The 13,041-nt window shown below is 39.2% G+C and overlaps 2 protein-coding genes across 2 annotated transcripts in view; one reads left to right on the top strand and one right to left on the bottom strand.

The window, feature by feature from the left end:
* plcd3b (phospholipase C, delta 3b) overlaps positions 1-11,461 on the bottom strand; it is a 73,332-nt gene extending 61,871 nt beyond the window's left edge. Inside the window, exons 1-3 of the mRNA XM_086065038.1 lie at positions 11,030-11,461; positions 3,484-3,539; positions 2,299-2,410 (exon numbers count right to left, since the gene is read on the bottom strand). Of these exons, the coding sequence (XP_085921164.1) occupies positions 2,299-2,410; positions 3,484-3,539; positions 11,030-11,117 (256 nt within the window). The 5' untranslated portion in view covers positions 11,118-11,461. The remainder of the gene's footprint in view (positions 1-2,298; positions 2,411-3,483; positions 3,540-11,029) is intronic.
* A 231-nt stretch (positions 11,462-11,692) lies between these two features.
* acbd4 (acyl-CoA binding domain containing 4) overlaps positions 11,693-13,041 on the top strand; it is a 22,145-nt gene continuing 20,796 nt past the window's right edge. Inside the window, 1 exon segment of the mRNA XM_086063872.1 lies at positions 11,693-12,021. The gene's annotated coding sequence lies outside the window, so the exon portion shown is untranslated.

The raw sequence follows: 13,041 nt of genomic DNA, 5'->3' as shown, positions 1-13,041 counted from the left end.
ATTTTAGGACTGAAACGTCTTCATGTGAAGACTGCTTATCGTCGGCAATGTCAAATTCCAACTCTACACTTGATGTCGAGTCAGGAAGCACCTCACTATCCGTGTCGTACTCCGCCATGTCCACGTGTTGTTTTTGCCAACTATACCTGCCCATGTGTGGCCCGCTGACGTCACGCGTGTCCAGGCTCGGAAAAATGGTGCGTCGCCGGTGAGCCGCCATGTTTTGGAAATTTTTCAAATTTTTACAAGCCCTTGTTATCGCGTTTTTATCAAAGTAATCATTGAAATCACATTATTTGTACTTGAACTCTTTAAAAAAAATGCTTTTAGGGTGACTTTTTCTCTGTCTCATTAAAGTGACAGCCACAGTTGACAAAGGAAGACATGACTTCAAATATAAGAAAAACTGCGCCCCTCCCCTCCCCCTTTAACATTTTATTCCACTTAATTTAACAAGAGTAGTAAAACTTAGATATTGTACATTTTATTGTACATTTAGAACAGATATAAAATTTGCGATTAATCGTGACTTGACTATTGAAGTCATGAGATTAATTGCGATAAAAAACAAAAAAATTACCTGACACCCCTAGTAAAAATAAATAATACAGAATCACACCTGATAAAAGTAACCTGTGGTATTTCAAAGGGTTCGGTATTGGGACCAAAGTAATTTGTAATTTACAAAAACAATTTTGCATGGTTTCAAATCTTTGGGAGTGATTATTGATCGTAAACATAAATTAGCTAAATCAGTAGCTGTTCTTTATGAAGTAAAGGATTTCCTAAATAAGAAAGGTCTTCATACAGCATATTGTACTCTTCTCTTGTGTTTCCTCATATGTCATACTGTGCTGAAGTTTGGGCAAATGTATATAAAACAAATACAATATAGACCCAATTATGAAATTACAGGAACAAATCAATTACAATAATTAATAAGGTTGGGTACAGAGAATTAACTAATCAATTATTTATAGGATCTATTATTTTAAAATTTGTGAATATCGTGTACAGTATTTGAAGCCACTGGAAATGCTTTTTCATGTCGTGAACCTGTGTATATTCAGACTTATCTTTAAATGAAGAGAAGGACATTTAATTTAATGGGTTTATTTAAGTTTGAAACATTAAGTGAGGACCAACATAAAATACAGATGTGTTTCGGTTTTGGGTTTAAAATTGTGGAATGGACTCAATGATGTGTTGAAGCTGTGTACTTCTCTGCTGGAGTTTAAGAAAAATTTAAAATAATTCATGCTTATAGTGCTATTGATAAAATGTAAAACATTTAGGCATTATAATTGTGGGAATGCTGACTTATGTTCACTTATGTTGTTTCTAACCTTTATTATTATTTCAGGCACTTTTTATTCTCCACACTTTTTTGCCATGCAATAACTCACATAATACTTCCGATTTACACCCTTCAAATTTCAACTTGCTTCAAAAATTCACGCCTTCCGGGTAATATATTGTCTGATTCCACATTACTTACAGTATTCACACAATGTACTCTGTTGTAATTCATGTGATTCATGGGACTTATAGAATAGGCAATAATAAGCATGGTGCTTCAGCCTCTTCCTATTTCGATTATTAACTGATTTGTTTGAAAATTTTTTGGGGTTTTCTTTCCTGTACCATGTATGAAACCTAAATAAATAAGCAATTCATTCTTCTTTTGTTTTGTTTTGTTTTTCCCTATAGCTTTCAAGGGCTTGTCATTTAACCACTTTTCTTTTTCTTTACTTTATAAATAAAGAAGTTTTTTGTTGTTTGTAATATCTGTTTAGTGGGGTGGGGGTGGGGGAGGGTTGTTGGCAAATCACAAATCATTAGAAATTATATATATATATATATATATATATATATATATATATATATATATATATATATATATATATATATATATATATATATATATGTGTGTGTGTGTGTGTGTGTGTGTGTGTGTGTGTGTGTGTGTGTGTGTGTGTGTGAGTGTGTGCACGTCAATTTTAATTAAACACACACAGGCACACACACACACACAAAAAGCTGGTTTGGCATTGAGTACCCCTCACTACTTACGACTTTGATATGGGTCAATTTGACCAGTAATAAAACAGGCAGATTAAGATAATAAGGGCCTGTGGGTCTGTATTTTACTGTTGGGCATTCTGGGTCAATTCAGTATTTTTTTTAATTTAAATGATAAGGATAATTTGCCCAACACTCTGACAAAATGACAATTGGTTTTAATGCCAATGTTGAAACAAAGGATTATAGTAGGGAGTAAAAATACAAAAAACTTACAGGATTGCTGCTCCTTGGCTCGACTGAAAGTTTTGTGCGACTGGCACCAAATGGTGACGCCATCTTCCAGCAACATCAGAGTACGTTGCTTTTGCCAATGTGGTGATCGGACCTTTACACAGGAAATATTCACAGATTAGTTCTTTTTAATGTCATGTCCAGCTAAAAAAGACATTTGCAAACATGTTTTTACGTTGAAACGAACGATCAATATTTTTTCACATTTTCTCACAGATGTTACAGACCAAACCATTGACTAAATCATTATCAATTTATGCCTGGTTAAATTATGCAAATTTACAACTAAAATTGTTTTAAATTCCAAATATATATTTTTTTAAGTAGTACAGAAAACCGTCCTGTTTAAGATACAATGACATGTAAGAAACAGCCGTCATTTTTACTTGCTCACAATAATTAAATCTTCATGAACTTGACTGACTTCAGTAGTTTGTAGTTATTACTGGTAACACAGGCAGCGTGCATTAATGTGAATTGAGTTTGTCATGAGACAAATATACAATCTAAGTAATGTTGTTGAACAATATTTACTGAACAATGAACAAAAATTAAAACCAATCAGTTAAATTGTTTCAGTTCCGTCCGTCTGAGTTACGTTTGGTCCTTTCACACAACTCTTTTTCCCCCCCTCATGAGCGCCACTAACCCAATATGGCGCCGTCCATAGTTACAATGGTGTCCATGATTACGGCGGCACCTCATGGCATGTGCGTTATGTCCTTCCAGTGACGCGACAGCCAATCATATTGCAGCCGGGCGGGTACAGCCTTGAAGGCTTCTCAAATTCTCGGGTTTCATAATGACGTTAGTTGGCTACCACCACTGAGCTGTATAGACAGTATTACTGGATAGCCGATAGGCCAAGACTTTTGAAGCTGCGAGGCCACTATATAGTCGTCGATTCTATTAGTTTACCACTACTGTAGATGACAATAAATTCCACGCACTGTCCCTTTAAGTTCATCCAGTGAAGTTGGTGGGTCGGGGAAAAAAAATAGCACCAAGCAACAACTTTTGGTGCTCCTTTGAGAACCAGACAAAAATTGTGCATCCTTGTCAATTACATCATTAGTCAACATTGACTCGATGGTCAACACATTAGTCTTGAAATCTGAAGTTGTGTAACCCTAATACTGACCACATTCAATTCAATATTGCTCATACCTTCACTATATTGGAGCCCTTCAACATCCACTTGACATCTTCATCATCCTGCAATCCTACAAGAAAAAAACAGCAACATTTGGTAAGGAATGGTACATAACTACAAAGCAAGCATGAGGTAAATAAGTATTTCAATCTCTACTTACTAAATGTTATATACATTGGTAACCTCTTTGAATTGTAGTGTTCATAGCAAAACTGGCAACACAGGCTCTTGATAACATTGAAACATTGTCTTTTTTCATAGTACCATAAATCTGACCAATGTTTTGTGCCTGAGGCAGCAAAACAGCCCCACAGCAAGATTAGCGGCAACAGTATTTTTAGGATGTAAGGCTTCGCCATTCCTTTTTCAAACAAACACAGCGTCCATATGCCTAAACAGCTCGATTTTGGTTTCATCAGGCCAAAAAAGACCAGTTTCCAAAAGTCAACCACGTGTTTTAGATTTTCTTGGGCAAACTTGAGTCAGCTTTAATGTGCTCGTGTGAATAGGAATGTTTTTTGTTTTTTTCTAGGATAATGACCCACCATGATGAAGAGCCATCCCAAGCAGGTGTGGTCCTAAAAATTGTTAGGTTAGGCCTCTTAATGATTAGATAGGTGACTTGAACTAGGCCTTTGTGTCGCAGTGAACTTTACCGGGTCACAGCACCAATTGTAAACCTTCGGGCTCCTGGGTTGGCTCTCCGGCCGGTGGCCCCTGCCCTGGTGCTGCCGTGGCCTGGGGGGCCCTGGAAAGGGTGTGCTTGCTTCGTCGGGCCAAGGTCTTCGCCTCACCTCTTTGGTGAAGGTTCTCATGCATGCGAGATACACCACACCAGCATCTATTGAAACTCAAAAATGTTTTGCTTCTCCCACTGGTCGCTGAATCCGTGGAGATTGGCGTTTGTGGATCACACTTTGATTCATCTATCCTTCCTTCCTTTAGTCTTTCCTCTGGTCTCCTGATGTCTCCCTAATCTGGTTGGAATTCAGATGCATCTGGGGTTGGTGAAAGATTCTGGATTTGTAACTGTGTTGGTGGAGGTTGGTGTTGGATCTCACTGTGCTTCATCTTTCCTTCCTTTGGTCCTTCTTTTGGTCTCCTGACAACTTCACGATTCTGGTGGGACTCTGAAGTATCCGGTTAAGGTGAAGGGTCTTGGATTTTTAACAGGTCTCAGGTTAATTAAAGAGCACACACGCACACACACACACCCCCACACACACACACACACACACACACACACACACACCCCCACACACACACACACACACACACACACACACACACACACACACACACACACACACACACACACGTTTGTTTTACTATCTCTGTGGGGCCATCTGATTGACATAATGCATTTCCTAGCCCCTTCCCCTAACCCCAACCATCAAAAATTATTGCCTAACCCTATTCCTTACTCTAACCTCAACCATAACCCAATTCAAACCTAAACTCTAAAACCAAGTCTTGACCCTTAAAAAAAAAGGTCTAAACTTGTGGGGCCCAGCAAAGTGGCCCCACGTAGACGGGTGGGCCCACAACTCTGTGAAAAGCCGAAATGTTGGCCCCACTAAGTAACATAAACAAGACCACACAACACACACACACACACACAAAGAGAGCGCGATGATGATGAAATGTTGACTTGGGAAGGCTGCCGAATGAATAATACTAAGCTCTTTCTCTAAAAAAAAAAAAAGAGTACCCTTTTTAAATTAAAGCTATGCAAGGTGCAGTTAAATAAAAACATATTTTAAAAAAATAGCCCATAAACTATCATACATCAATCTTTTTCTGAGATCTATTCACAAGAAAAGTGCAATAAACGTGTCTTTTTTTTTTTAGAACTGGTTTACCGAAATCAAATTATTTCTTCCCCTTTCTGACAAATCCACAGATACAAATAAGGATCATTTAAAAGAAGAAAATATGACAAACCCTAACTTGTGTATGGTTTACGACTGGGGCTCCTGCAGCGTGCAGTTTCACACACTTCTTTCCGAAGTTTGTGGTACTGTTTGGTGAAAATGATTTGTAGTGCTTCCATGTTCCACCCCTCGCTAAAACTTGTCACTTGACTCAGTAGCCGCTCAGTGAGTTTTTGCTAGCTGGTAGCTAGCCACTCATGCTCATTGCTAACACTAGCTCCTCGTTGACAGGCTGCTCGCTGGCTCACTCGCCATCACTCGTTGGGCCTGCTCGCCATTGTTAGCCAGGCCTGTTCACTCACTCCCTACCGAATTAGATTTTCTTTCTCATCACAAATTTTGGGAGACACTGCTGCTTCTTCTTCTTTATTTTATTTTTTAATTTTTTTTACAAAGCAATTCGTCGTTGCGGTCTTTGCAGCCATTGATGACACGGGCGAATGTCAGTTCGTATAAGGGCTGGGCCACTGTAGACAGATGGGGGATATACTTCCCCAAGTATGTGAACATGCCTAGGACGTGTTTCAGATCCTGGACATTCTGTGGCTCTGGCAGCTCTTTGATGGCTTTCACCTGGTTGGGGCCAGGTATTACTCCTGACCTGTCGATGACCTGACCGGAAGTGGAGTTGGTTCTTCCAGAGGTGGGCATTCCGTCAACTTTGACGGAAGGTCCATCAATCCGTCAATGACAGACGGCTATTTTGGTAAAAATTGATGGGAAACTTAGAAAATTTGACAAACTAAGCACTAACGGAAGGGGTTTTCCGTCCGTTGATTTAATCGTCAATCTATCAATAAATTTGGCAATCCGTCATTGACGGATGTCCCATTTCGGTGACAGATTGATGAATAACGATTGACAAATGCCCACGTCTTTTGACTCACCGCAGATTACTGCCACTTCTTTCCTGGGACTGCACAAGAGCTACTCTGATTAATAAAATGCTACAACAAATGCAAATCCACTGCACATTTTTAATTTTAAAATAGACATTGAATGTCTTTCAAGCTGCATTGGGAACAACAGTGAACGGCGTTGAGATCATGCTTTACAATAAACATGCTGCTATCACCACCTGCATTGTGTTACATTGTGGCACCATAGCAAGTGTGATTAGAGTGATGGTCACTTTAAAGGAATTACCAGGAATTATCACAAAATCATTGCCTCCACAGCATGACGAGCAAGGAACATGGCTAAAGGTATTTTTGTTGTTGTTGTTGTGCAGTCCACAGTCATGGTTTCAATAAATTAAATGCATAACGTGAAACACAATCTTGCTAACGCATTCATGGTGCAAGCGGGAACAAACTTAAACTAAAAAGCAGTGCTTTAAAATGGTTAGGTATTAAGATATTTTACTGTCATTTAGCTTTTTATGCAAATTGATGTTGGTGACAATCACTGTAATTGTCTGTTAGACAGGAAATGCAAATCAGTTGTTACTTTTGTTTCCCTCTCTATCAACCTGCCTGAGTATATCTTTTGTTTTTCAATTTCATGAAAAAAATATCAAAACAAATCAAAGTTCAATTAATTGTATTATCTTTACTACATTGAGACAAAAGTTCCAGGTGAATTCAATAAACAAATCAAACTAATAAACAAGCTCATCACTCTTATTTAATGGGCAGTAATGCAGATTGTCCGATTGGAGTTGCCGTAGCGTGACGTCATTGGCCAGCGGAGATCTTCGCCCAGAGGAGGAATGATTTGCATCAATCAGTCATCTCCATTTTTACACACTGCAATTGATGACACATTAATTGAAACCTTGTCTACAAAGCACAATGACTCTTACTTCGTCACAATTATAAAACCTGCATTTTACTTAGATATGTTCCTGCTTGCATTTTTAATATGTTTGGAATTTTATTTAATAAAACCATGACGATAATTGGTCTCACAAACAATGACTTTGGAAGCATGTAATACAGTGTGCTGTTTTTAAAACTAGATGTCAGTAATGCCTAATGTATGGAGATCCATGCGAGCCTGACGGAAGGTCCGTCAATGATGGATGTCATGGAGGATGCACATTTCGCTGAGGGAATGATGGATTGACAATTACAATGTCGTTTGGGTTGAAATATTGACAGATTGACAATGTCGGAAGGGTGTCCTGACTGTTGACGAGTGCCGAATGACGGGCGCTCAAAATTAATTGACGCACCCACCTCTGCTGAACACACATTTGTCTGTTCAACTTCAAGCTAATCGACTTGATTTGCTCCAGTATTTTGCTTAGGCGCTCATCATGCTGTTCTGGTGTTTCACCTTACACAAGTATGTCATCCATGGAGATGACCACTCCGTCGAGATCACTCAGGGTTTCAGTCATTTTTCTCTGAAAGATTGCCAGAGCGCTGGTGATGCTGAAAGGCAGACGCTTGACTGCGTAGGCTATCTTCCGAAAGACGTAATGAATGTGGTTAATTTGATGCTTTCTGGATGAAGAGGTATCTGTCAGAAACCAGAGGCTGCGTCCAGTAACGTAAACATGGTGGTGCAAATCAGTTTTGCAGTGCTTTCCATGGCAGTTGGGAGGCCATACCTCTCTCTCTTCACAGCCTCGTTCAACCTTTTCAAATCCACACAGATGCGCACTCTGCCGGTTCGTCTCGGACCAGGCACCATGGGTCAGTCTGTCGGTTCAGTTACTTTTTAATGACCCCGCTTTTCTCCATGCTCTCCAATTTCCTCTGCCCCAGTATCAACAAGACATTTCTTTGACACAGATTCCCTTTTTTGGTCCTCCAAAGCTGCATGCCTCAGCCTGTAATGCAATGTATGTCCCTCATCACAAAACAAACTGAAATTAGTGGAATATTCAGCTAGTTACTGTTGACAGTCTACTGCTCAGATTTAATTATAACTGTTTGATTTTAGTTATAACTGTTTAGATTTAGTCATAACTGCTTTAATTTCCTCAGCAAAGCTTGATGAGTGTAATAATGTGACGGAACATTTGAAGATTCTTCCTTCCTTTTCCCACGTAATTAGCCATCTGCTTTGGGGGAGAAAATGTGTTAAAAAGAATTCCTTTGTAAAGTTGTGTTTGCTTTGGGGGGGGGGGCAGGTTGTCTGGGGCCTACTGTGCTTCTGCCCGGTTGGCCATCTGTCGGTGTGCCAGGTTGTCTGACCTACTATATTTCCACATCAATCGGTCATCTGTCAATGTGTATTGAGTTTTGTCTGTCTTGCGGGTCTGAGAGGTCTGCTTAAGGGCAGCAAAGAAGGAAGAGGAAGGGGAGGGTTTTTTTTGGGGGCTGCTATGCTGAAACTATAAGAACGACTATAAGTGGGAGGGGAGACACACACACAAGGGGAACTGCAGCGATTCTGTCTGTATCTTGTCTGTGTCCAGAAATTTCTGTAAAATAAATCCTTCGAAGGACCTGTTCACTGATTTTACGAACACGCGGAAAACATAACGATCGTTTTATAACATTACACACACTGTAAAGTACAAACAAGGCATACACTCTAAAGATACAAACAAGACGTGGCAACACATAACTGTTCTAGAAAAAGTTCACCAACAATGCAAATTTCACACAATTACGTACGTACTACAAAGTACAGACTTGGTGAACTGTTCTATAAAAAGCCATCATGTGTCGATATAGGCAACATACCATCCTGGTAAAAATTTTTGCTCAAATTTATGTAGAAATGTGACGTCACAAAATCCCCCACTGTCTTTCTCTTTACACTCTTTCACTGTGACTTCCCAGGGTTCCGTGAGAGGCAGGATTGGAATTACCGTAATAACAATACTTTTTCTGTAAAGAACAAGGTATTAGCTTTCAGACACAGTTGGCATTTTTTAGCTTGCACAAACGGTACCAGAACTACGGTAATCCAAAGTGCACCTACCTGCCCCCGGCAACACGCTCTGTGACAATGCGTTCCACAGTAATACAGGGACATTATTAGACTACAGAATGAAGGAAATCAAATTAGCTTTTGCCATTTTTTCGTGACAAATTGTGTCCTGGGTGAGATTTTTATTTCCCCGGTACAGCTGGTTGAAAAAGAGAACAATTTTGGGAAAAACGGAATGGGTGGCAACACTACTGTGTGTCCCAAAGTCACAATGTTCTGATAGTTTGTATAGAGCTCTGATAAACATTTTGAATTTCTTACCAGGTCGCTGTACTCTCTGGTGGAAACACGCTTGCTGGTGGATAGCATTCCTTTTCGGCAGAGGTGCCAAATCAAGATCCAGAAAGTAAAAACCCTGCCACAGTTTGGCTTTAGCCTCAGGTGCTAGTTAGTTAGCTCCCATGGTGCTTGTTTACCTGCTAGGGAGCTAGCTACCTAGCTAGCACTAGAGGCTAAAGCCAAATTGTGGCAGGGTTTTTACTTTCTGGCCCTGGATTTGCCACCTCTGCTTTTCGGGTAGGAAGTATGCGTCGTATTTTCTTAACACAACGTCGAATTTCTCCTTGTCCGCCTCGTTCGCAAAAGTGAATGCTTTGAAAATTTCTGCCTCCGGGCCTATGGCGTAAATCAGAGAGCAGACTTGTACCTTATCATTGAGTAACTCGTTATATAACGTTACTGCCTAAAAGTAATATATTACTGTAATGCGTTACCTGGTCGTCAACTATATAGTACTTGTATATAGTGAATGAGAGGTTAGGGGATAAGGGTGGACATTCGGACACAGCCTTTGACTGACCAAAACCAAAAATGTATACAAACCTAGTTCATGACAATTAATTTAGCTACAATCTAGAATCAAGATGCCCCCCTCCCGCCCCCCACACACACTGTTTCAAAATCCCACCTGTGTCCCTGCATTCAATTATGGGCCCTGCCCTTATATTACAGTAAATGAAAGACCAAAGGTAAAGAAAGATGGGAGGAGCGGTTTTGATGGTTTGAATTGAGGGTTTTAGAAAGTGGTAATAGCTGACATGTGTTCATGGTCGGGACATGCTGTAAACTTGGAGACTGAGTGGAGAGCAGTTGTAACCACAGATTTGTACTGTAGCCTACCCTTTGAGAAAATTACAGGAGGCTACAGTAGAGCCAAGACATTCAATATATTCACGTGTACCAAAAAAAACGTATCCCATGCAATATATAGATTGAAACTAAAGTTTAAAATGCATGTACACACCTTTATACGATTTTTTTTCAATTAATCCCGCAAACAATTTGATTGGAAAACGGATTTATTCTATTCACTTCAATTGATTGAATGATGGAGCTTCTGTCTTCATGCTGCAGTTTGCTAATACCATTTAAATCACAAAGTGGAGAGGAACCTTCTAAATCATGGGCAACACACCCGAGATTCTAATCCTAAACCTCTTAACCGTGAGGTAGACTTTAGAGCCACTTAAACGCCCTAAAGGATAAATCCCAATACAAAATATTAAATGTATTTATTTTTCTATGTCGTCTCGGCAACTGATGTAGCCTACACGAGTCGTGGAACAAAACGAAATGATTATTATTATTTTATGTATTTATTTATTTAAAACAAAATAATGATTGTGTGAGTGTGTGTGTGTGTGTGGGGGGGGGGGGGGATATTACAAAATCAGATCAATCTAATGCATTTGATAATTTCGCTTTTTTTCCCCGCGATGAAGAGCGTCAGACTTACCTAGACTCCTTAGCGGATGGATGGCTTTGGAATCGGACGTCCCGTTGCCATTACGCACAGGGGCTGCTTTCCTTCTGTTCCCCAACATAATGCTTATTATGAGGAGGCTTCGTTTTCTTTATTCCGCTTCCTTTCCGTCACTGCTGTATACTTGATGGCTTCTTGGCTTCTTGCTCAGCTCATGCTTTTTTATTATTATCCTGGCACAGTCGAACGCGTTGTCCCAACCTTCTCACTGCTGACGTCACGCGCACGAAAGAATTCGAGTACATCTATGCATCAGTACTGTATCTGTATGCATACAATATTTGGCAAATGTCAAGTGCCAGTAACGCGCTTTTGGCATTGCTTTCAAAATATTTTTTTAATAAGGCCACGATAGACCTAGATTTATTAACTTTGTCTCTTCTCTACTAATGCTAGTACTTGGTAATTAGAAGAAATATTAGCAATATAACTACTATTATGGACTATCCCGAAAAAGAAAACGAACAACTACATGATTGCGCAGATTAAATAACGTTGACCTGTGTTTTATTCATTGAAATTTATTTTCTCCAATAAACCATTTCCGTGTATTTCCGGTTTGGCAATTACCCCACTACAGTAACTTGACAAGTGGCAAATGCTAATCGGTTTACAAACTGTAGAGTACATTTAGACGAGTGGTGTTCTCGTGGCAGCTATAGAATGAAATACTTATTTTGTGGTTCGGTTGACATTTCCGACTGTCTTTCACTGCTATCTGGAATTGTTACAGACATATACTGTATTATGCTCCGGTTGTCAAATCCATCCATTGGTTGAACCTTGGCCAACCACGTCTTAGTCACGTGATCAAACACCACCTCAACTGCCGAAGACTGCTGTTTTGCATTACAGTTTTTAAAGACGACCGCTTTCCAGACTAAAGCACAGAAAGTGCCAATCCTGTGTTTCTGTGGTCAGTGGTAGGACCAGTGATTGGATCAGCCACTTAACCATAGCCTACAGTAAGTTGACATTATCGGCTGCTTTCTACTACTTTAGCCTGCTGCTTAGCCTGCTAACTCATGACCGCCTCCAAAATAAGTACTTGTATAGAAGTACGAAACATTTTTATTACTATGAGAATTTGAACTAGTTGTATGGTACAAATGTATTTATTTGTTATTCATCTAACAATACTTCGTCACTAGGGTCGCGCAGGCGTGCTGGAATTGGAGGAGATTTCACGTCCCATTCATCAAATTTTAAATAATCCACATACAAAATACTAAAACATGCAGTTTCTGATTACATTTACTTGTCCTGAGACCAAATCTTAAAAATACAAACAACAACAACAAAACCTAAGACAAAAGAATGCTCGAAAATAGTTTGAAAAAAATGCCAGATTAGTCTGGAAATGGAATCTCAAATAAAATAGTTAAAATTAAATTTACATTTAATTTTTTTGAGTATTATTTGTTTCATTGCTGTCTCTTGTAACAGGAACATTTGTTTTAATAAGCACAGTATTTCAAATAATAATTATTATTCGGGCAATATGTGGCCCACAAGACACAACCCTGTTACCATAAACATTTTAGCATTGTAGAAGAAGATGATAAAGTTGTAATGATAAGTTGGACTTGACATAATCAGTTTTCTAAAATAATGGGTAGAGCAAACGTTTGTCCTCTCTTCTATTTGTCTTTTTTTAATTTTTATAACATAGTTAGGCCTGATTTAATGTCTCACTCTACCTTATACAACCCTGTTATGCAAATAGTCATAATAATAATTTTTTTTCTTATTTACATCTTGGTCAGCAGTAACAGCTACCTTCTACTCCTGAGAGAAAACTAACATTCGTCCGACTTTGCAACCCTGTTTCCTATGGGGAGAGATTTGTCCAAAAAATATTCATACAAATAAGTTTGTGATTTTCACATGTGTTTTTGAGATCCACGTGCTACCGTTTGATTTTAACATGCATGCTACCATTTTTTTTAGCATGCATGCGGCAAGTATGTATGGTACAGTGCGCT

This window comes from Leptonotus elevatus, chromosome 20, assembly GCF_054856555.1.
Source record: "Leptonotus elevatus isolate MCC_2025b chromosome 20, RoL_Lele_1.0, whole genome shotgun sequence".
In the NCBI taxonomy this organism is placed as follows: domain Eukaryota; kingdom Metazoa; phylum Chordata; class Actinopteri; order Syngnathiformes; family Syngnathidae; genus Leptonotus; species Leptonotus elevatus.
This window is presented reverse-complemented; position numbering and strand designations above follow the sequence as displayed.